The following is a 23,397-nucleotide window of genomic DNA, read 5'->3' as shown; positions in this document are numbered from 1 at the left end:
GAACCACAAAACAGCATATTAATTGAAATTAGTGAGTTGCCAGAATCAAACAATTTTGGGGTCGAATTGATTTGGACGAACAGAATTTTTTTTTCTGCATGCAAATCTAATATATTCTATATTTAACAATAATGATAATTGTAGACATTTGGTAGTATTTGCAGTTGATGTGAGAAGTGAGTAACAGAGTTTACTCTATATTTTATATTTTCTGCCGAGGGCAAGTAGAACTGAACGGATCACATTGTTATTGACTGTGATAGAAAAGGGCACAATGGGACTTGTTTTAGGTGGGATTGCATACAGCTCAGTCTCTGACATGAAGAGCTTGAGGTGTCGAGCTGTCATTTGAAAGAGCTACCCTTCAGTCATTTGAAGGTCTGGAACATAGATAAACATGTGGGTGATGTGTCTGGATGAAGATGTGTACCATCAGAATATTTCAGGCTAAATAATAATAGGGTCAACTCAGGGGGTCTTACTGACTGACAAAATGTTTGCAGCCTTATCTGACTAACTCTTTTAAAACTCAGAGGTATCGATGTAGAAATTTAAATGTTATGTCATGCTACAGGCCATATGATTGAAGTATAAATATGATAGTACCTATCATTTCCACACCATGACACAGATACTGACATAAAAACACACACCCGACACACAGACGCACATACACAGATGTGTGCGCTGACACAGAAGCACACTCACACATATATATATATATATATATACACACAAACACACACTCTCACAAGCACCCTGACACACACACACATTCATTCTCATTCACACACACACACACACACACACACTCAAACTCATACACACACACATATACACCCACAAACTCATACACACACTCATGCACACAAGTGATTTATTTGTAATATCTCCAGCCACCCTCCTGTCAGCTTACCTTATGTGCAAGGAGGGTGGCTTGGAGTCCTGCTGCTGGTGGGAGTGAGGGGTCTGGAGCTCTTCATGCTCCTCTCCCCTTACGCTGTGGCTGCCTCCTCCCGTGCTGCCTACCTGCAGGATGCTGGGAGGAAGTGACAGGCTGCAATTTCCTCCCAGCCGGCCGATATTACAGGGGTCTGGTCACAGTCTTAAAGGACCATGGCATCTGACTGGGCCCCTTTTAAGCAGTAATGTTTCACAATATATATTAATACAGGTTACTACATAGTTTTCGTATATAAAACACAGTGAATAAAAAAAGGCAAATCAGTACAAACCTGTACAAATTTAGTGTATATTTGTTAGACACGTGCACCAGTGAAATTTTCGTTTCGTACGAATGCTTTCATACTAAATAAAAATTACATTCGTCAATCCCGAACTACGTCCATAAACCATTCGTTTTCTAACGAAATTCGGTAAAAAATACTTTGCATTCGCATTAGGACAAAAAAAGCACTGTGCATGTGCAAAAAAAAAAAAAAAAAAAAGCAGGGAGGGAGCCTACCAGCTCCCTCCTTATAATAGAAATCACCATTCCTACTTCCCCCTGCATTAACTATGCACTATGACCCCCATATTAATAAAAGGGAGGTTAAATCCATGTCACCTAAACAAATTTCAAGCTATTGCTACCCAGTCGCTAGTGCAATAAGAGGGGACCTGGTACAGGTTAAATCCTCCCGCATGCCCCTACCTTTTCCAGGTACCCCCATGTAGTAGGGGCATGTCATCTAAACAGCGAGCAGCCAGTCATTTAAAACTGGATATAAAAATCTGTATCTTATATAGAAGTGATAGAGAACTACGGTAAGAGTACGTGTAACCAAAAGTTATAGCAAAAACAATAACAATGTTGCAATATGAAAAAGTAGCTATTTAGATCAGTAACATAATAAGGCTGTGCTAGAGATCTAAATAGCTACTTTTTACATGTACTCTTACCGTATCTCTATCACTTCTATATAAGATACATTTATATCCAGTTTTAAATGAGAGCGAGCAGCCAGTGGCTTTTGCTGCCCAGTCACTAGTGCAATAAGGGGGGGACCTGGCACAACTAAATGGGGGGGACATAGCGCCACCCCTTGCACCCCACCCGTAAATAATGGGGAGAGACCTAATATCCCCCCCAGGTCCTCACACATGACCGGCAGGTGAGGACCCTAATTAATTAAAAGGTAGACCTAATGTCCCCCCCTGATCCCCATCCATAAGCGGCGGATGGGGATCCTGGTTAAATAAATCAAATTCCAAAGAACTTTCCCATGCTGTGTAAAATGACTCTGATTGGTTGGATTTCAAGGTAATGCATTCGGCATTTGCCCTTTTGTTTAGTTTACATTTCGTATGTAGGGCTGTCGTTTACATTTTAGTAAACTAATATGAAAAAAAACAGAATTTTCAGACGAAATCGTATTCGTACGAAAACAAATGCACATGTCTAATATTTGTTGTGTTATATTTAATGTGTTAATTAATGAAAGCATCAAATGCATTGTGATTTTATTTACAATGTTTGCAGTGTAATTCAATATAGAAAATACAGGTTCTAGTGGAACTGTTTCATTTGATAAATACTCAAAATGCTACATTTTGGAATACCGTCTTAATAAGTAATGAGATTTATTTTATATTTCATGTCACATATTTGACTACGTGCAGTCCACCATGAGAGGAGGCTATAAAGTGATATATGGTAAAAAATATATATTGTGAAAATTGTCATAACTACTTGAGCTAATTGTTTTTGTTATTATTATACAAAAAGGCTATTGTTGAGGTCCCTCCAGTTTTCTTTAAAAGTGTTGTCAAGCAGAAAGTCCATTCTCTCTGCCGGAGATAATTTAATGAGGAAGTTTACAAAATATATAGCATGCTCATATTGTGCAATGAGAAGTGATGAACACTGGGCTGTAAGAGAACTTGAGCGTAGATTCATAACCCACGTATTAACCATTGTCTGTGTATTGCACAAGATATGATGCTAGATCTATATTTATATTGTTATTTGAAACACTGTTGCATTTTTAGACAGACAGTGTATGCGTCACTCACTATTTTTAGAGACACTATCATGCTCATGAATTTTGTATCAATAACATAAATATACATCACTACAAACTTTTTGTAAGCAAATCCGAGTCATGATAACCAAAACACTTTCATACTGGAACAACCCTGCAATAATGACAATAAGCCCTTTAAACAGGAACAATCTCATACCTTCCTATCGACTTGGATTTCACGGTACAGTTTTGGAATCATGTTTTGTATCACCATCATACTAATCGGGGCCCCACATTCACAGAAAGTGCAGCAAGAGTTCATCGTTAGATGTTCTTGAACCATACAAAGAGCACCTTTAATTTTTGATGTGATCACTCCATTAACCCAAGTTCCACCCCCCAGTCCCAAATTCCCAACATTGGGCAGTAGGTAGTTACAAATAGGGCTCTTTAGGTTCTTTTCAGAGCACATATATGGGAAGAATAGGAAACACTTGTGTGAAAAAGTTTGTGTCATTTCCAAATAGTCCTAAATGCAATGTTAAATAAAACCTTGAGAACTTCTCAATTAAAAAAGAAGATAAACACAAGAACACCACGGTCCAATCTATATTGCTTCCACCATAAAATATGGCATATCAATTTATAACCAATCGGAATTAACGATTTTGCAAAAAATATATCTTCTCTATAGAAATGATGAGATCACAAGCTTCAAGGAACTAAAAAAAGAACTTTAATTTTGTAACCATAAAGAAGACTAATTCTATTAATGGAAAAAGGATACTCGCAAATATAAAATTAAAACAACTGAACAGTTACTAACATGCATACTATTCTCCATAGAAACAGCAAAACTTTCTTTCAACGTTTTAATACACTTTGAAATAGATTGAAAAGAATGATTAATAAACACTGGGAAAAGATTAGATAACAAAGATAAAGTGGAAATCACTTGTTTTCTTAACCTGTGGGAACCTGAGTATAACATTGTATCTGCTAATACATGGTCCCTGTCAGGTTCTCACACAATTCCCAAGGCAGACACTTTGAATACTTAATAAGGTGTTATTAAACAATTGGTGTGCCCGTGATGCATGCCACTGCTGGCACACAGAGAACATATGGCTGAAAACGGTTGTGGTGGTGTCCCATGGAACATGCAGTCAGAGCCAACATGTAACTTGCCAGGTACCCAACCAGGTATGAAAAGCAATATGATCCAGGTACATAGAGTAGCAGATTTATTTTTTAGTCAGAACATGAACAGCAGCATTTCAACCTTCAATGAGATCTTTATCAAGCTTGACTAAGACCTCATTGGAGGTCAAAATGTTGCTGTTCATGTTCTGACATTCCAATAAATCTGCTACTTTAGCTTGAGTGCCTGGATCATACTGCATTTCCTACTTATATATGGATGTCTCCAGCCTCAGGTCCAGTTCTACACCTAGGATTACTCAGTGAGAAATGTGTGGACTCGCTTTTAATTTGGAACAATACACACCAGGTATGGACATACTTGATGAGCTTAGGAAGCCCTCTCACATGAGCAGAAATGCTTGCCAGTGGTCTTGTGCAACTGCATGCACAATGAATGTTCATTTTATTTACATTTTATGATTGGCAAAATTAAAGGGGATAAAATAGTACAGTTAATAGCAAGTGTTAAAGTTATTTAAGTTATCCAGGTATATAACTTTGTTATTAATGCTGATGGGAAAAAACAACTTAAAAGGATCCTGTAGTGCCAGGAAAAAAAAGGCATTTTCCTGGACTATAGGTTTCTAAAGTGCTCCCCTCCCTCGCACCCTCGGCGCAGCAGGGGTTACCTGAATCCAGTGCCGATGTCCCTCGGTACTGGGTCAGGCAGGGCCAGATTAAGAGCCCAGTGGGCCTGGTGCTGACAATTATGACGGGCCTAATTACAGAATCATATCGACCAAAAACAGTAAAACAGTCATACCTCCAAAGCATCATGTATCTGATGGAGATGGTGGTGGAGAGAAAGAAAAAAGCAGCTATAAGAAAACACATACCCTATGCTAATCTCTCACTAATTTATGTTTTCATCTTTCAAGTAAATCCAAAACCCCTAACAGCAGTGTCCAGTCAAGCAGGAAGTCAATGGGCGGGGTAAAAGGGTGTGCCACTGACACAAATCACGTAACCTGCCAAAAGGGGCGAACATGCCCAAAAAGAGGACATGTCTGCCCAAAGAATTAGGCCAGCCTGGCCAATCCTGCAGCTGGCATACTATGCAGACAGCACCCTGAGCTTGGCATAAATGCATCTAATGATGCGCTCGCTCAACGCTTTCTAAGGACTGTCCTCTAGCACTCGCTGGTCCACTTGTCTCCTTACCTTCTTACTAGCAGGCAGAAGTTCCTGGTATTTAGTCTGGGACAGAGAAAAGCTGTATGTAGTGAGTGTAGAAGAAAGGGAACATGCCATAGTGTTAGAGGGACCAAAGTCAGCATTACCTTAAAGGATCACTATAGGGTCAGGAACACAAACATGAATTCATGACCCTATAGTGTTAACACCACCATCTGGCCCCACTGGGCCCCTCATGCCTCCATAAATATAGCAAAATCTTACTATATTCAAGCCTGAAGCTGTAACTCTGCATGCTTTTAGACTCGGAAAAAAAACAGTCTGCTGACATCATTAGAAGTGGTGGCCTGATCCAATCACAGTGCTTCCCCATAGGATTGGCTGAGACTGACAAGGAGGCAGATCAGGGGCAGAGACAGCATGATTCAAACACAGCCCTGGCCAATCAGCATCTCCTTAGAGAGTTGAATTGAATTAATTAATCTCTATGAGGAAAGTTCAGTGTCTGCATGCAGAGGGAGGAGACACTGAATGTTTGGATGCATTTTAGGCAGCCATGACCCAGGAAGGATCTCTAACAGCCATCCAAGGAGTGGCCAGTGAAGTTATCACTAGGCTGTAATGTAAACACTGCATTTTCTCTGAAAAGACAGTGTTTACAGCAAAAAGCCTGAAGGTAATGATTCTACTCACCAGAACAAATTCAATAAGCTGCAGTTGTTCTGGTGACTATAGTGTCCCTTTAACTATATTCATTGTCAGCCAGTCTACACAAGTTTTGTTCCCATACATCACTCTTAAGTTTCCATACTTAAGTAAGAGTATGTGAAAAGTAGTTAGGGTTGCCACCTTTCTTGGAAAAAACATACTGGCCTTACTAATTTGCTTAATAAAATATGTATGGGTGACATCACATGATGTAAATCACAAGGAGTGACATAAGAGAAAATGCTGTAAAATCACCAGAAAACTACTTAGTTTGATTCTGCTGTATAGATGGATTCCTCCCAGTGCCCCCCCATGTCTCCCATTGCCCTCATGACTCAGTGCCCCCATGTGTCGATTACTCCAGGTCTCAGTGCTCCTATGTATCAGTGTCTCAGTGTCCCATGTCTCCCAGTGTCTCCCAGTGTCCCCTAGTGTCGTGTCCCCAGGTCTCCCAGTGATCCTATGTATCACAGTGTCTCAATGCCCCATGTCTCCCTGTGCCCCCATGTATCCCAGGGTCCCCATGTCACTAGGACACTAGGAAGACGCGGAGACCTGGGGACACGGGGAGACCTAGGGACACTGGGAGACTAGGGGACTTTGGCTGGGACACATGGGGACACTGGGAAAATAGGGGACACAGACACCAGGGACACAGACACTAGAGACACTGGCTGGGGGACATGGGGACATTGAGACATGGGGCACTGGGAGACATGGGGACACTGAGACACCAGGGCCACAGACACTAGGGACACTAGCTTGGAGACATGGGGACAATGTGACACTTGAGGCACTGAGAGACATGGAGGCACTAGGAGACATGGGGACAGTGAGACACTGGCAGACTGGGGTCACTGGGAGACTGGGGTCACTGGGAGACTTGGGGTCACTGGGAGACTAGGGACACTGTGTCCCCATGTGTCTGTGTCATAATGTCTCCCATGTCCCTTAGTGTCTCAGTGACTGCCATAATGTCTCCCAGTGTCCCTTAGTGCCTCAGTGTATGTCTCCTTGCAGCCTCTCCCCCATCCCTTACTTCCCTGAGCTGTAGGCTGTCTCTGCAGGGTGGGAGTTGCTGTGTGGACTCTCTGCAGATCAGTGATTAGAGAGAGGCAGGGAGGGATATGCTGGAACTTCCTATCCCTGCCTGTCTCCACATACAGCGACCCCTACTGGCCAGTGCTAGTATTGCAGAGTAATCTCTTGTTAATACTGAGAAAAATACCAGCATTTGTATTGCCAGTATCACGGCAATATTGGCACCAGCCAAGCAGCCTCAAATACTGGCTGTGCCAATAAAATAAAAGAAAGGTGGAATCCCTAAGAGTAGTGTGTGTGTGTTTTTTTAAATCAATGGGCCTATTCCATGGGCCTGGGCCTGGAGCTGCAGCTCCATCAGCCCCTATGTTAATCCGGCCCTGGGGTCAGGCTGTACCCAAGCTCCTCATGCAATGGGTGCGCTCGCATTAAGATTTCCCCATCGGAAAGCATTATTCAATGCTTTCCTATGGGGAAAATCTGACACTGGAGGTCCTCATGCAGAGCGGTCTGGGCACCTACAGTGTCCCTTTAATGTATAAACCAGCATCAATGGTCAAAGAGAAAACAAAATTAAAAGAGAATGGAGAAGGATGAACTAAATTAAAAACGAAATGGAATTAAGTACCGTGTTAATGTTGGTTCTATCAGAGATCCAGTCCTTATCTTTATTTGATCAAGTTCTGATCTCAGTTTTTCAACTTCATCAGCCAACCGATCCTAGAAATCAATGATTAAAATACAATTTAAAATATATCAATGTACACAAATATATGATTATTATCGAACAGTCATCTATAAAAAAAAAATTACTAAACTGAAAACTGTGAGGAATTCTCATTAGTATCAACTCAAGTCATATGCACTTTCACAAACTAGGACAAAAGCTGTATCGTTTTTTATAATCATCTGCTTTTATTAGGGAATAACCATAAAGTTAATTTGAAACATTAAAAAGCTAGTTGCCAATATGCACGCACGCACAGCACCGATTACAGTATACATCACACAGATTGCAATAAAGATTTTTAGAACCAAGATAAACTCAGTTTATTGTGTGTGCAGTTCTGCATTTTAAGTTTGCTAGTTTTCATTTATTCAGATGAGTGTTTTAACTGAAGGTAAGATGTTTTGTAGGTTACATAAGAAACAAAACACACAAAAACTAAATTAACTTTAATTTAATTTCTCATCTACCAAGCTATAGTCCCCATTGATACTCATGTACACATAAAAGTACTGAGAGTTGGTTCATTTTGTATTTACTATAAACATTAAAAACCTACCTTATCATGTAGGCAGTCCTCTAATTGTTTTCTGAAGTTATCTGAATCCTGAAGTAAGATGTTCTGTAATAAATATATGTACATTAAACATTTTTTGTTTTAAATGTAAACACAAATATTTACCATGTGATAATTCTGAAATGGTTGGTATTGATACAGATCTTAAAGGGATTTTATAGTGTAAGGAATGCGATGTTGAATTCCTTACACTATAGTGCCCTCTGTTCCCGATCCCTTCTGCCCCCCAGCTCAAAAAGGGCTAAAAAATATTTTACCACTTACTCCTCCGACTTCATCCAGTGGGAAGGGACTAATGCGCACGCACAGCGAGCTTCAATGCATTTCTATGGGGATTTTACTGACACTAGATGTCCTCGTGTAGAGTATGAGGCAACAATAAGTCGATTAGCTATCAGGAAGTGCCTCTATTGGCTCTCTGATTGACAACCACTAGAGGCAGTCTTAGTCCTGCAATGTAATTATTGCAGATTCTCAGAAACTGCAATGAGTTACATTGCAGGACTAAGTAAGACTGTGACACTGTACCAAGACCAGTGCTATGAGCTAAAATCATCTGGGTGACTATAGTGTCCCTTTAAAAGTTGCTTTAAAGAAATTCCTTATTTCTGCGGGTCATACTGATCAATTTACGGTGATCTTTTTCCTAGTTAAAGATGGTGCAGAAAGGGAAGTACACAGTTTTTTACACAGATTAAAGACAAACATTCACTTACACATATACATATGCATGTATTAAGGGGTACACACAGATTTCATTTTGTCATCTAAGATCCATGTTTGAAGATACTAGATGTAAAGGAGTATGGTATATAAACGTTCATAGGGCATTATAAAGCCTCAAACTGTATTGAGTCCTTTATTTTTAATATGATATGGGACAAATGTACATTGTACAGTGTTCATTTCCACATTTACAGTGATGTATAGATAGTGTAAAGGTGTCATTTTACTATTTATATTGGTGATCTGAATTACTGCGCTCTGTAAAATATGTTAAAATTATTTTTGTTCTTGTTTTGTTGATGTATATAAAGATGCATAAACTTACCTTAAAATATGCAACATCAATGTCATTAAATTTAGAACATGACTGTTGTCATTCAGAGCTTGACAGTAACATGTGACTGTCGGCTGAAGGGCCCCAGGGTACAAATCACATGTATATTTATTCACTGTCACCGGTATCTTTTATGCATTATTGAACACACCAAAATAAACAAAAACAGGCCTGGACGAAGATTCATTCTTCCATGATTAGACTTAATATTTGTGTCTCTGTCTGTCTATCATTATGCTCTGTATGTGTTTCCTGCCTCTTCTTCCAACATATGTTTTTAGACAGAGAGAGGCAGACAGATAGATAGATGATAAATAGATAAATAGATAGACAGACAGACAGATAGATGATAAATAGATAAATAGACAGACAGACAGATAGACAGATGATAAATACATAGATAGATAGATAGACAGATGAACATTTAAAAAAAATAATAATAATGAATATATATATATATATATATATATATATATATTCAATATAAGATAGCTCTCTAAGGACTTTGTTTCTCAAATAAAACTTTGTTATATTAAGTTATCCTGATGAAACTGTGGGGGACAAACTGAAACGTTGATTTTTATGTGAGCAATACAAGCTAAGTATTATTTGAGCAACACAGTCCTTAGAGTGCTATCTTATATTGCATATTTACATTTACATGGTGAGGAGTGCAGGAAACTTTGGATATTTATATATATATATAAACAAATCCAAGACGGCTGCACTCACCTGAACATGCATACATTATAGGGTGCTGCTGGGGCCCAAATATACAAAATACACAAACCAGCGCACTCGCTCATTCACTAAACAATGATTTCAAATCTTAGAGATTGTAATAGTTTTATTTAAAAACACCTCATCTAGGCATTTATATTTTTGGGACAGAGAAAGGATTGGGGGCACACCCGAGACCTACATTTTGCATGAAAGGTGCAGCCGCAGTGACCAAACTTCATACATGAAAAAAAGAGTTGCGGCGCACTCAGACTACAAAAAATACAACAACAAACAGAAGGCTTCTAAATTGCCTATCTAAGAATAAATATGCGGATTTAGTTCCACCATATGGCCATATGATGTTAAGCCCACCACTGCTTTCAAAGTACCCCAATGTTGGTGGGTCCTACGCTAAAATGTGTGGGACAAATTAAATAGCACTAATGTTAAAAATAAAGTGTATTATTAAATCCTTGTAAGAGCAAAGTGAGTATAGAAAAATAAAGTGATGAAAGCAATTAAAAACAGTGCTAAAACTAAACAATTAAAGTGTTAGTTCTAGAATGAATATACTCACTATTGCAGATGATATCTGTGTTGAATTGAGAAAATAATAAAAGTGACCTGACTATTGAAAACTCCTCCTATATATACACACCTGTGGCCACCTCTAAAGGGGCCTCTGAAGCTGGGGGGCCTGGGCGGGGTGCTTAACCCCAAAGGAATCTGGTCTAAATTCCAAATATGTGGTTTATCAATATCTCTACAACGGAGATGCCATTATTTTTCGCAAAATATGCTTCACTCTTAATAATCTTATATACTATATGGTTTTAGGGCTATGTCTGGTGTGGTAGGGTTAGTGGTAGTGTATTGTTAGGGTTAATGTTGGGTTAGGCTTGGTGTCATGAGTACGACAGGGTTCCATTAATCATAGTCCAGCAATGGGACAGACTCGAGAGAGGGTTAGAGCTTCACATAGCAGCTGCTGCCTAAAAACAAAACTACCACTAATCTCACATAAAATTGGATTTGCATGACTCAGTGCAAAATTTTAATTAGAATAACCATCAAAACTAGTCTCACAATTTCCTAGAAGGATTCATGGGATAATGGCAGTAGAGAGACATGTTGAAGGCTGTGAGTGTAGTGAATTTATAAGTTACATCACAGTGATGGGAAAAGCTTAAATACTTTATTACAGAACAAACCTGCTTCACATCAACATTGAAATAGATTGCGTTAGCTTGTTAGAGACCTGAATAGTTATTCTTCTTGCAGTAAGTATGCTCAACTTTATTTAAAGGGATACTATAGTGCTAGGAATACAAATCTGCATTTTCCTAGCACTGTACTTCCCTCTGCACACCCTCTCCACCCCCTTTGCACCCCCCTACACCCTCCCCCCCCCACTTCTAAGAATAATTAAGAATAACAAACATTGCAGGGTTGAGGGGACAGGGGCAGTGAACCCGGACCACTTCAACAAGCTGAAGTGGTCTGGTTGCCTATGATGTCCCTTTAACACTTCTTCATTCAACATCCCTCTATAATTCAGGGTGCAGGCCCTTGCATTATTCTAAAAATATAACTTTAATATATTAAAAAAATAGGTAGGGCATCTATTTTACATCTTTTTATTAACTACAGGTTTGCCATGTGGTCTTTATTCCCTGGGCTGATTAGCAATGTGCATATATTTACACTAAATGTGCTGCTGTTTTTTTTCCAATAATTTAGGATTACGATAATTGCCAAAGGTAGAAGTGGACACGAATTTCCATTTGGTGTATTAATTTAATAGAAAAGGTGCTGTAACATCAACACTATGGCGAAGGTAACCAGGAGAGAACAAAATATGGTTGAACAATGTCTTGAAACCATATTTGGCTCATCCAGTGACCGGGTCTATCTCCCCTTCTATATAAGGAGTATTACCTTGTCTTCCAAAGCAGCCATTCTTTCTTTCAAATGTAACTGAAGACGTTCATTGGATTCTGTTAGAAGCCGGTCCACTGTATCAGAAAGTCTTTTGTTGTGTTCTTCGTTCATTTTCTCTCTTTGCCGTGCCTTTAGAAAATAAGTAATACAAAAATTATTTCAGAGGCAAAATATGATTCCAAAGGCTAATGCTGAAGATTCTGCAAAAGCAAAAAAAAAATAGTTTTAATATATAACAAATTTATAATATATTTTCTAAATTCTGTTCTTTTTAATAAAAAAACAAAAACAAACATTCTTCTAGTTTTGGTTGTGGATGTCAATCATCTAACATGTTCTGGTTTTCACTTATTTTTGTATAAATTTAGGAGCTATATAAAATTATGTGGTTTAACGTCCTTGAACAGCTGGAATATTAATTGGCTAATTTAGCTGTGTACCTCGATAAAAGCATGAAAATAGTATACAGCGCTACATACAGTGAGCTGTGAGGAAAAAATAAATTGATGGCATAAGCTTGGGAGCCAATTAATATTTTATTTCCTGTCCCAAAAATTCAATAAGGTCTATATTTACCCAATATTCAAAAAAAAAGTGTCAGAAAAATACAGAATTAGAAGAAAAACTATTTTAAGAAAATATAAAGACATGACTGATGCACTTAAAAATGTAAATGGTGTGGGGAAATGTGCTTAATTTAATTTATCCCTTTAAAAAGGCACTAGTAACTGTGCCGAAACGTTGGGGTTTATTTGGTAGACGTGTCTCGTCCTTTAAGGTCGAATGCAAGGAATCTTACATGCCCTTGTGATTTAAGTGCAAGCTACATAGCTGCTATTACTGGTTGTTATAGTCTTGTAATATTGTTAACTTTGGATTTATTTTTATTTTAGTTTGTTTACTATGTGTATATAATAAAGAGATTTGAGTTATTAACTAAGGGGTGCATCTTTTTGTACATAGTACTAAATTAATTTTATGCTATTAGCCAAGTGCCCGTGAACAAAAATTTTTGTTAAACAAAAGCTGCATAGCTTTAAAAATTCAAGTTATCATTATGGTGATCTGAAATCTATGCAGTATATTAAATTATCATTATGTTTATATTTATCATATTTTTTATACGTACTCTTTGAAGTTCTTGATTTTTTTCTTCCAGTTGTGTTTCTAAATGCCTCATTCTTTCTTCGATATTTCCATGTCTTTCTTCGGCCTGTAGGAGACAATTAAGAGTCGGCCGGATATGTGAATTCTCAAAAAACTTTAACGTTCTGCAAGGAATGTAGAACGACACAAAAAGCGAGCTACTGCTAACTGCAAACTTACTCTAAGAAAAAAAAAAAATTCTCAGTGAAGCAAGAAGCTGAACAGCATCGCTTGAAATGCGTCAGCTAGACAGTCCTGCTACGTCTGAGCATCAGCAAACTATTGGATTTATTTATAAGCAATGAAGACAGCCAAATGTAACATGCAACTGTGCATGGTTTCAACACAACCTTGCCATTGTAAATCATAAGCCCCTGAAGCACTAAAAACCGCATGATGGTTGATTATCAATAATTAAAACATAAAAATAGAAACAAACAAAACACAAACAGGAAAACAAAGTGTGATGAGTTCTATTTAGCAATAGAAAGTAAAGTCCAGTAGGACTACCTTCCTACGTATGGAGGTCTTTTCCTCATGTTTAGCTTCCATAACATATTGATAATCATCAGATGAGGTAGAAGAGGTTGGATCAGACTAACATGTCAAGGAAAAGGAAAGGAACAAAATTGAAAAATCAGAACGAAAGACTCTAACACAAAATAAAACAACAGCACAAAATGCTTAACAGAAAAAAAAATGCGACAACAACGTATTTGAGATACAGAATAATAGATTTGATGAATAAATACACTATTATTTTGGATGGTGTGATGTCGTGATGGGCAGTAACAAAAATGAACAGAAAAAAAAGCCATCAGTCAAGAGCATTCTATGGTGGGGAATGGGCAAATAAAATAAATACGTTATATAAAAGCAGAATAGGTTTTCATTTTATGTCTGGTTGTATTAATTATACAAATTAGTAACTGGTAATAATAACAGGGTTATCCTGATAATATTAATTGCTGGAGATTGACTAGGGAATTCCCAAATGTAATGCTAAAATAATTATAATAGAAACATTCTCCAATTTATTTTAGACAAATATTTGAAATACTTCGGTCATTTTATGACAATATGCAGTTTTAGTGAAGAACCTTGTTTTGATTGTAAATCATATCAGATTCTGGGTTCTTATACTAAATATAGTTAATATTGATAGTTGAATACCCACACGTGTTTTATACTTTCGACAATTTGTGAAAATTTAAAAAGGTTGCACATTTGAGTCATGTGATATTCAAATTTTTTGTGAAATTTATCAAAACAAATTGCCTTGCTCTTTTTCTGACTTATGGAAATTGATTGTAATGACAAATGCACTTCGATTAAAATATAGTCGATTTTATAATAAATCAGTTAAGCTACATATTGTAGCAGATTACCTTACTGAGACAGAGTACTAAATTAATTGAACAATTAAACATATTTATTTAGACAGACAGATAACCAATGGTTCTTAATGTTATGATTGCTGTTTATGTTGTGAATTATGTCAATTCAATATTGACATTTCTAAGTGTCATTTGTGTGTTGTTGTTTTTTTGTAACATTTTGTCTTAAAAGTTAGAATATAAAAAAAATTAAAAACAATAAAAAAATAAGGGAATATGTTTCCTCCAATCTCTATAGCTAATCATTTGAAGTACCGTACTTACTGATCAATTTGATATCGATGTTTTGCTGCTTTATGTTTGAGAATTACTGTGCCGCTTGTTATTTTTTAATTGGTGGCTAATAAAAAAATATTGTTTTTTTTCCATTAAATATCATATTCATTCAGGTACAAAGATAGAACATTACTAGTGCACAGACAACTCTTGTTATATAGTGCATTAATCAAAATGAGGACATTTTTGATTAATTATACATCTGGGTATTTAGTGGCAGTGATAATAAACATTAAATTAAGCAGACAAGGATTTATGGTTCTTAGTTGTGTTGTCTAATTTAGGAAGAGTTCTTATTTACATCATCTAAAAGACAGAAGGGGTTGTTTATGGAACAAAGGATATAGATGAGAAGAGATCAATAGAGGGGATAAAAGAAGAAGCAATAACAAAAAAAATCTTTATATATTTAATAAAAATCGAAAATACTTAAAAATAGATTATTTACTGAATGTTCTATTTTTCCGTCTCTTGGTTACTTTTTCTCACATGACCTGTGAACCAAATAGCAGGAAAATGCTCCTGAAAATAATTCTAATGAACAAAACAGGACAGGATACAATATATATATATGATCAGCCACAACATTAAACCATTTGCCTAATATCGTGTAGGTCTCCTTCGTGCTTCCAAAACAGCTCTGATGCAGTGAGACATGGACTCCACACATTGAAGTATTTTTCATGTTCCTCAACCTATCCCTGGACCATTTTTGCTGAAAGAGACCACTGCCATCAGGGAACACAATTTCCCTGGAGGGGTGTATGTGGACTGCAACAATCTCTAGGTAGGTGGTCAGTGTCAAAGTAAATTCTACACGAATGCCAAGACCCAAGGTTTTCCTGTGGAGCATTGCCCAGAGCATAACCCTGCCTCAGCTTGCCTGCCATGTCTTCCCCAGGTAAACAATGCACATGCCCTCAACCATCCACCTGATTTAAAAGACAACCTTTGCTCCATGGTCCAGTTCTGATGTTGACATGTATGGCACATTCAGCCATGGACAGGGGTAATCAATGTTATTCACTTCATTGGATTTAATTGTCCTGCTTTGTTCATCATAATTATTTCCCCAAACAGTTTTTATGAATAATATTCAGACAAGCCGACCTGGACCAAAATGTCTGCCATGCACAAGTCTAATAGACTCCCTTGTAATAAGATATATTTTGCCTACACAAAACTGCATGGTTTAATGTAAGTTCCATAAGAGAAGCTGGAATTATTATGAAAGGCTACCCCAGCACATTTTCATTAGCCCCTATGCTGATGGGGCTGTAATGTGTGTATGTACTGGGGCCGTAGCATGTATGTGTGTTTGTACATGGGCTGTAGTATGTGTGTGTACAGGACCTGTAATATGTGTCTTTGTACAGAGGTTGTAATATGTGTGTTTGTATAGGGGCTATTGTGTGTTGGTGTATGAGATTTAGGGGTGGCATCTCATCTCATCTCACTTTAAGTATATTCATAATATCAATAAAATGAAATAGTTATGAAAAAGAATAACTGTTTATTCTACCCTGTCCTTTGTTATTTTTGGCCAAGGGAGGAGTTACATCTTGGTTGTCCAGTGAGCTGAGTAAACTCTCTGGTGGATGCAGATCCAGTTTCTCCCACATTACTGAGTGCATTGCCATGGTAAGCTGCTGCAACCATGGCTGGATCTCGTAAGAAACAAAGCTCTAGGTTTGCAAGCGTAGTTGCACACCATATTCACCATGCCTCTCACTTCTGGCATGTGCACTGGACCACCAAAGGAGGTCTTTGATATCCCCACCAGCCCATGAACAGACTCAGTTCACATCACTTAGCATCAGCTCTGTGTGGGCCAGCCAGGGGGATCAAAGCTCTCTCTGGTTGGAATCAGCCCATAACCATTGCTTTCCACCAGGCATTTGCCTCGTTTACTTAATGGCCAGTCTGGGTCTGAATGCAACAAACAAATAATGCTTGTATCAGCATTGAACAATATCTAGATATCAACAAACAGTACATATACCTGAATGTATTCCGTATGCTTAATACAGTATCAACAGTCTACAAAATAAGGTAACTCTCCTGTGTATGGTAAGATCATGGTTTGCTAACCTGCTGGTTTGCTAAACTCTAAAAGTGCTTTTCTTTTGTTGTGTTTTACTCAATTAAATTAAAGAAAATGGCACCTTTTAAAAGAAAACTGTTGATTTTAGTAGCTCTGTCACCCAAAACTTACCACCGACCGTTTCCTTTTTACTTCCTATTTCACAATCTGTTCTTTTATTTTTCTGTCCTATCTATTTATTTTTGAAAAAATAAGACTACTTTGTCTTATGTATTTTTCCTTCACTTGACAATCTTGACAAAGGGTGGAGCATAAGGAAGCTCTACTTCCTTTACCAAGTAAACTTATCCTACAATACTCACCTTTTCTTTCAGTCCTCCCTTTGTAGCCCTGGGAGATTACCTCACCGCATAACTTCTAGTATTGGTTTCCATCGCGCATGAGCAGGAATTAGATCTTGTTGCATACTCTGCACAGAAGAAGTAGGTGCCTTGAAGAATATCAGGTGATTTGGGAGTGTTGTTAATTTAAGGAGTGGTATAGTTGGGGGAAACTAAAAAAAGTATATGTCCGTGGCAAAGCTGCTTTAACTCATGGTGGTTATGGAATTCAGTACAAGTCAAAATTAGTATGTGTGCCTCTCTTTTTTTCTATTCTTTCTATTCAGTGTGAGATGTAATAACTGAGTGACCAGAAAGAGATTTTTAGGAACCACATTATTGTTGTCCCCCCTAGTTAACAGGAGGTCCAGGGACTCTCTCTTTTGATTAATTTATGAATTTCTTTAATAACAATTGGAACAATGGCACTTTGTGCACCGAGAGCCCAAATATTCCTGTATAACGCAAATATCCTCCTACTGGAGCAGATCGAGGCAAATTTGGTAATGTTTTGGCATTTTATAAATATCTCAGTCATATATTCTGTACAGGTTTATGGACATTTAATAAACATCGCATTGTTCCAATTGGTCGTAAATGTTTACTGTGATTTACTATATTTATTTCTGAATTCCCTTCAGCAAATATATGCTACAAAAATCCAGTGATTTCCACATAACTTTGGGGTGTATGCAAACTTAAATACACAATAATAATAATACTTTTCTTCTTTTTATCTCCTGATAACATGGTAATATTATATTCCTAGTCATATAAAACATTGTTATTATTCAGATGGAACATTCTAAAATGTCAATGATCCTATTTGGTGAGGGGCACCCTGTACAATAAAAACACTGTATAGATTAATTTCTCTAGAATGATTAATTTATCATACTTAGAGGTAAAACTCAGTGTGTATCAATAAATAATATCAAAAAGTTACTTACATCATCCTAAATTTAAGTCTGATATAAAGTACATGTTATCTTAAAAGTTATAATTACGAGATATGAACAAACTCGACTGACTGCAGTAAGTTATTAAATAAACAAAAGAACGTGTAATGTGCAACATAAATATAAATCAAGCAAAGCTCAACATTTCCATAATTGGACAGCCTCGAAACCTTTGACATGTAATTGAACTACATTTCTCATTATCTTCAGCCAATTAAACAGCTGGGGAGTCAATTGTCCAAACCTGTGCAGCAAATGAAACAGCTGCCTAATTCTCTTGACAAATTACTTTGCTTGCCCTCGTTATAATGCTTCTCTATGTGAACGCACAGCCATCCCATTTGTGGGAAGAATAGAACTCGTTGATGGATGATATTCCTAAAAAAGGTGCTTCTGTAGGTTTATACCTTTGTAAGTGCCGCAATTCTCTGAGCCAGTTCCGCCTCAACTTCTGGCAAGGTTTCTGCTTTTCTCATCGTCTGTTGCAGCTTCTGCTCTGCCATTTCCAGGCGTTCCTGTAACTGCCTGTTTTTTTCTTCCATCTAAAATCCACAAAAGCATATACACAAAAATAGAAAATACATTATGAGAAGACTTATACAACACAAACGATGAAAGCTGTTGTGTGTTTTTATACATTAGCAAGTAAGGTTTCGGTTACCATCCAGCCGATGATATTTATAGGCAGTGTGTTGGCTCCTTATAAGCCTTTTATTATCTCGAATCAACTTTATGCCCACCGGTAAAGACTAAATATCACTTCAAATATTATTTTTTTTCAAAAAAACTATAGAAAATGTATATTATACTTAGCCTTGAAATGATCAGTTTCAGTGATTCAATGCCATTTAGCGATGACATGATCCTGCTTTAATTGCCTATCTGTCCGCTTCCAGCACTAGCATCCAGCCTGCAAATAGTTAAATAAAGCCTGTGAAGGGTCAATATGACCCCCATATTAGTATAGGAAGATTTAGCACATCTCTCATGCCTCAGTTGCTATCCTGTGAGTGGAGGCCTGTCCATTAAACAGAGAGCAGGTAATTGCTGATTGCTGTAATAAAAGACTCAGGATTGCCAAGTCACTAGTAACATAAAAGGGGAACCTGGTCACTCCCGAGCCCCCACCCATGGGCATTGGGTGGTGCTTTATTACAGTAAAAAGTGGGGGGCTTCCTACTGTATCTCCCTGCTTGAATAGTGCAGCAAATTAATAGAATAATACATGGGGTGGGACGGACTTCGTGCCCCTCTATGCTTCCACCTGTGGTCATCAAAAACACAAATGTAATTTCTAGTAAAATTGCTAGTGATATTAGGAAATGGATTTTTAACTCTAATCAAGAGATGCACAACAAATCTTCGGTAGACTAACAATCAGAGATAATCTTCTTACATGCCAAATAATTTTACTACATACAATATAATATAAAGTGAGATTAGTAACAATTTAAAGAGAAAGGTGACACTAAATAATTCTAAACACATATATTCTAGTAATTCAACAGATGAATTTTAAAGCAAATAGTTTTAACATATACTTTATTTTACTCTGTTCTCTTGCAATGTACAGTCACCATTCTAGCAACAAGCTCTTTTTTCTGTAAACTACTTCCATGTAAACCAAAACCTTAATATTTCAACCCTGAACTTACATTTTGACTTTCATTTGAATTTTAAATAAAAATTCTTTATGCTTCATCTACCTTTCTGTTATTATCTAGAACTGTATTTCAGAGTGGCGATAAATTATGGTATCTTTATTTTGTACCTATACTTCTCAGGGGGGAGGGAGGGTCACGCTAGCCAAGCTTAAATTAGAGCTCTATTCAAGCCTCTTAACAATCAAGGAAAGGAAGGGAGGAAGTGCGTAATGTCAGTCTGTAAAAACATGGATTATTTAAGCACATATTGAGAAAAATCAAAAGAGCTAAAAGTCCCTATTAGGTACACACATAAACTACTCTTTTGTGCATATACAATTCTACATGCTACATATTAGAAATTATAAATTTGCTTATTTTGGTGAAACTGCCTTTTCCCCCAACATCTAGATGTCATCCACACTGTAGGTAAAGTTCCTATCAAATGGGGCAGGCCAAATACAAACTGTAGGTTATTTTTACTTTTTTTGAGCAGTATGACCTCTTAATGGAGCTACACAACTAATGTAACCTAGACATAAATTTCCGATCAAACTGCTCAACACTTTCTCAAATCAACATTTAGTTAAAAGATATAATTAAGCGATCATTTCAAGATTTCCGATTAATGGTGTATAATGTAACAATTATATGTACTCCTATTTGCTACTTGTATCAATTCCACTAACGATCCCTTTAATTATGAGCTTGTTATATATCAAAGCCTTGTGTGAGTTAGGCAATAACTGCATTCCATCTTCTTTAGTTGGTTTCTTATATATTTGCAACTGAATCAACCCAACATACAGTGTGAATAAAGATACTGGACCTGTCTTAAGATAGCTTCTTTATTGGCCAGCTCGTTTTCCAGCTTATCATTCATATCATGAATGGAAGTTGCTTCTCTCTGTGCACTGAGATAACGTTTCTCCAAGGTAGTAATTCTTTCTTCCATGTCCTCCTTCTGAGCCATCGCCTGAAAGAGATACATCTTTAATGTAACAGTTAATCAAGGAACTGGAAAAGTGGATCATTTACATTACATTTTAGATGTATTTAAAATAAGTGCAGCAAAGCAAGCCTAAGCCAAAAAGATACAATGAAAATAAAGATTATCTAAGCCTAAATATATATTGGCCCTCCCTCTCATCCAATGAGCCACTTCCCTTACAATTTTTCTCAGAATCCTGAAAATGCACCTCTGTACATTATCTTCCTGGAAATGATTAAGTTCTCTTACCACTCCCTCTCAGACCCACTAATCTGAGATTTATATCTCCTCCAAACCACCCTTACTCTCCATCAGTCCATTCATAACTATAATGCCCATATTTTAATCCCCCCAGTTCTGTCTTCCATCTTTCTACTTGTCCACAGGCTAATATTCTGCCTTGCCATAGGCAATAAACTTTATTCTGTTCTGTCACTTTTAAAGACAGATAATACACTATTATCCTGTTGGTTTAAGTTGAGTTCACTAGGATCGACTTTACAAAAGATATGTTAAATATTATATAAACCCAATCTGATTTCAGCTGGTTTTATTTATTTTTTAAAGGTACACTATAGGCACCCAGACATCTTCAGCTCATTAAAGTGGTCTGGGTGCAGTGTCTCTTTTGAAAGAGAGGGGGACAAAGTGCAGATGAGATACAAGGGAATAGGATCGAGGAAAGAAGTGGTGGGGCGGGAGGACCGGAGCAGAGCAGAAACCTCTTCTGCTGTAGCAGATGCAAATTAATGTAGAATGGTGGAGAGAATGGGGTTGGGTGATGTATTAGTAGGGGAAGGAGAGAAATTGGAGATCTCTTCTCTGATTGTAGAGATCTTCTCAGTGAAGTGAGATGCAAAGTTTGTGGTGGACAAGGTGGTAGAATGAGGGGGAGTAAAAGGGCGAAGAAGAGCATCAAAAGTGTAAAATAGGTTTTTTAGTTGATGGGACAGTGTACTTATGAGGGTGTTAACGTAATTTACTTTTGCAGAGGAAAGAGCCAGGCTGTAGGAGCGCCACATACATTTATAGTGGAGCAAGTCAGATGCAAAGTGAGACTTTCTCCAGCAGCATTCAGCAGTTCTGGAACATTGTTGGAGGTAACGGGTCAGGTTGGTGTGCCAGGGTTGTAATTGGGGGCGCTTGCTGCGTTTAATTGTAGGAGGTGCCATGATGTCGAGTTGAGAGGAGAGAGTTGAGTTGTAGAGTGAGGTTACAGAGTTAGGGCAAGTTAGATTTGATATGGGTACAAGAAGAGTTTGGAGTTTGGTGGAGAAATGCTGGATATCAAGGCAGTTGAGGTTTCTGCGAGATTGGAGAGTTGAGGGTGGTGAAATTTGGGTACGGGGTATGCTGATGTCAAATGTTAGCAGATGGTGGTCAGACAAAGGAAATAGAAAAGTGGAGAGATTAGAGGTGGTACAGAGATTGGTGCAGATGAGGTCAAGAGTGTTTCCTGCTGTTTCCTTGCTGAAGTAGACAACTGCGTGAGTCCAAAGGAGGAGGTTACAGAGAGCAGACAGGAGGCATCAGGGCAGTTGAGATTGTTGATTGGGATGTTAAAGTCTCCAAGTAGGAGGGAAGGAGTGCTAGAGCTTTATCTGTTTAACCCCTTAAGAACCAATCTTCTGGAATAAAAGGGAATCATGACATGTCACACATGTCATGTGTCCTTAAGGGGTTAAAAGAACTAAACATTTCATAGATTTACAAGTAATTGCTTGTTATTACTAGAATCATATAGATGACCTCCATCTCTTTTGTCATTTGCACTATGAAAGGTATAGTTTGAAAACAGTAAATCTGGGGAAAAGTTGTAACTTTTTCTTAATTTTATGTGTTTGTATTTGTCATTGTATCACACATGTTACAGTGGTGCCACCCATCACATTTGTTCTCTATTAAGTGTTAATAATTATGGATGGACACCCCTTTTAATTTTGTCTTTTAGCTGAAAGCAGCAAGGTGAATTGTTAGTGTAGGACTCACCTACCGGTTAGGTTTGTAGTGACGCGACAGGTGAGGCCATTAGAGTGGTACTAAGAAACTCTATCCATACTATTTACGCACATCTTTAATTAACCTAAATTAACATGATGTCTAATTTTATGCAACACAATAATACATCATAGGTCAAAACTTACCTCTCTAATGTCTCTTTGATATTTAGTATTCATTTCTTCAGTTTTCAAAAGCTCTTTTCTTGCTGTCTCAGCCTCTTGTTCCACTTCTCCCACCCGAGTTGATAACGCGGTTAATCTCTCTTTCATTTGTGTCATTTCATAATTTTGCTTCTCGAGTAATTCCTGAAGTTCCACCATCTGACTAGCATCATCGTTGGAATCTATGGAGCCATTGGATAATCTCTGTAGAAAGTAAAATTAAAAAATGTAATTTTAACACATAAAATAATTCATTTTAGTTGTAATGTAATAAGAAATAGGGATCTGCAGAAAACATTTAATTAGTAATCTAATTAGA

The 23,397-nt window shown here is 37.5% G+C and overlaps 1 protein-coding gene across 9 annotated transcripts in view; it reads right to left on the bottom strand.

Moving 5' to 3' along the window:
• Positions 1-23,397, bottom strand: part of PPFIA2 (PTPRF interacting protein alpha 2) — a 369,600-nt gene that overhangs the window by 65,749 nt on the left and 280,454 nt on the right. For 4 of the 9 annotated variants that reach the window (XM_063447134.1, XM_063447135.1, XM_063447137.1 and 1 more), the window contains 8 exons: positions 23,061-23,282; positions 20,755-20,916; positions 18,690-18,824; positions 13,737-13,823; positions 13,210-13,293; positions 12,078-12,209; positions 8,339-8,401; positions 7,681-7,772 (listed from right to left, as the gene is read on the bottom strand). In XM_063447134.1, the coding sequence (XP_063303204.1) occupies positions 7,681-7,772; positions 8,339-8,401; positions 12,078-12,209; positions 13,210-13,293; positions 13,737-13,823; positions 18,690-18,824; positions 20,755-20,916; positions 23,061-23,282 (977 nt within the window). The remainder of the gene's footprint in view (positions 1-7,680; positions 7,773-8,338; positions 8,402-12,077; positions 12,210-13,209; positions 13,294-13,736; positions 13,824-18,689; positions 18,825-20,754; positions 20,917-23,060; positions 23,283-23,397) is intronic. The other 5 variants (XM_063447141.1, XM_063447143.1, XM_063447142.1 and 2 more) reach the window with 3 other exon arrangements.

The sequence above is a fragment of the Pelobates fuscus genome, chromosome 3, assembly GCF_036172605.1.
Source record: "Pelobates fuscus isolate aPelFus1 chromosome 3, aPelFus1.pri, whole genome shotgun sequence".
NCBI lineage: Eukaryota > Metazoa > Chordata > Amphibia > Anura > Pelobatidae > Pelobates > Pelobates fuscus.
The sequence above is the reverse complement of the archived record's forward strand: the minus strand, read 5'-3'. Positions and strand labels throughout refer to the sequence as shown.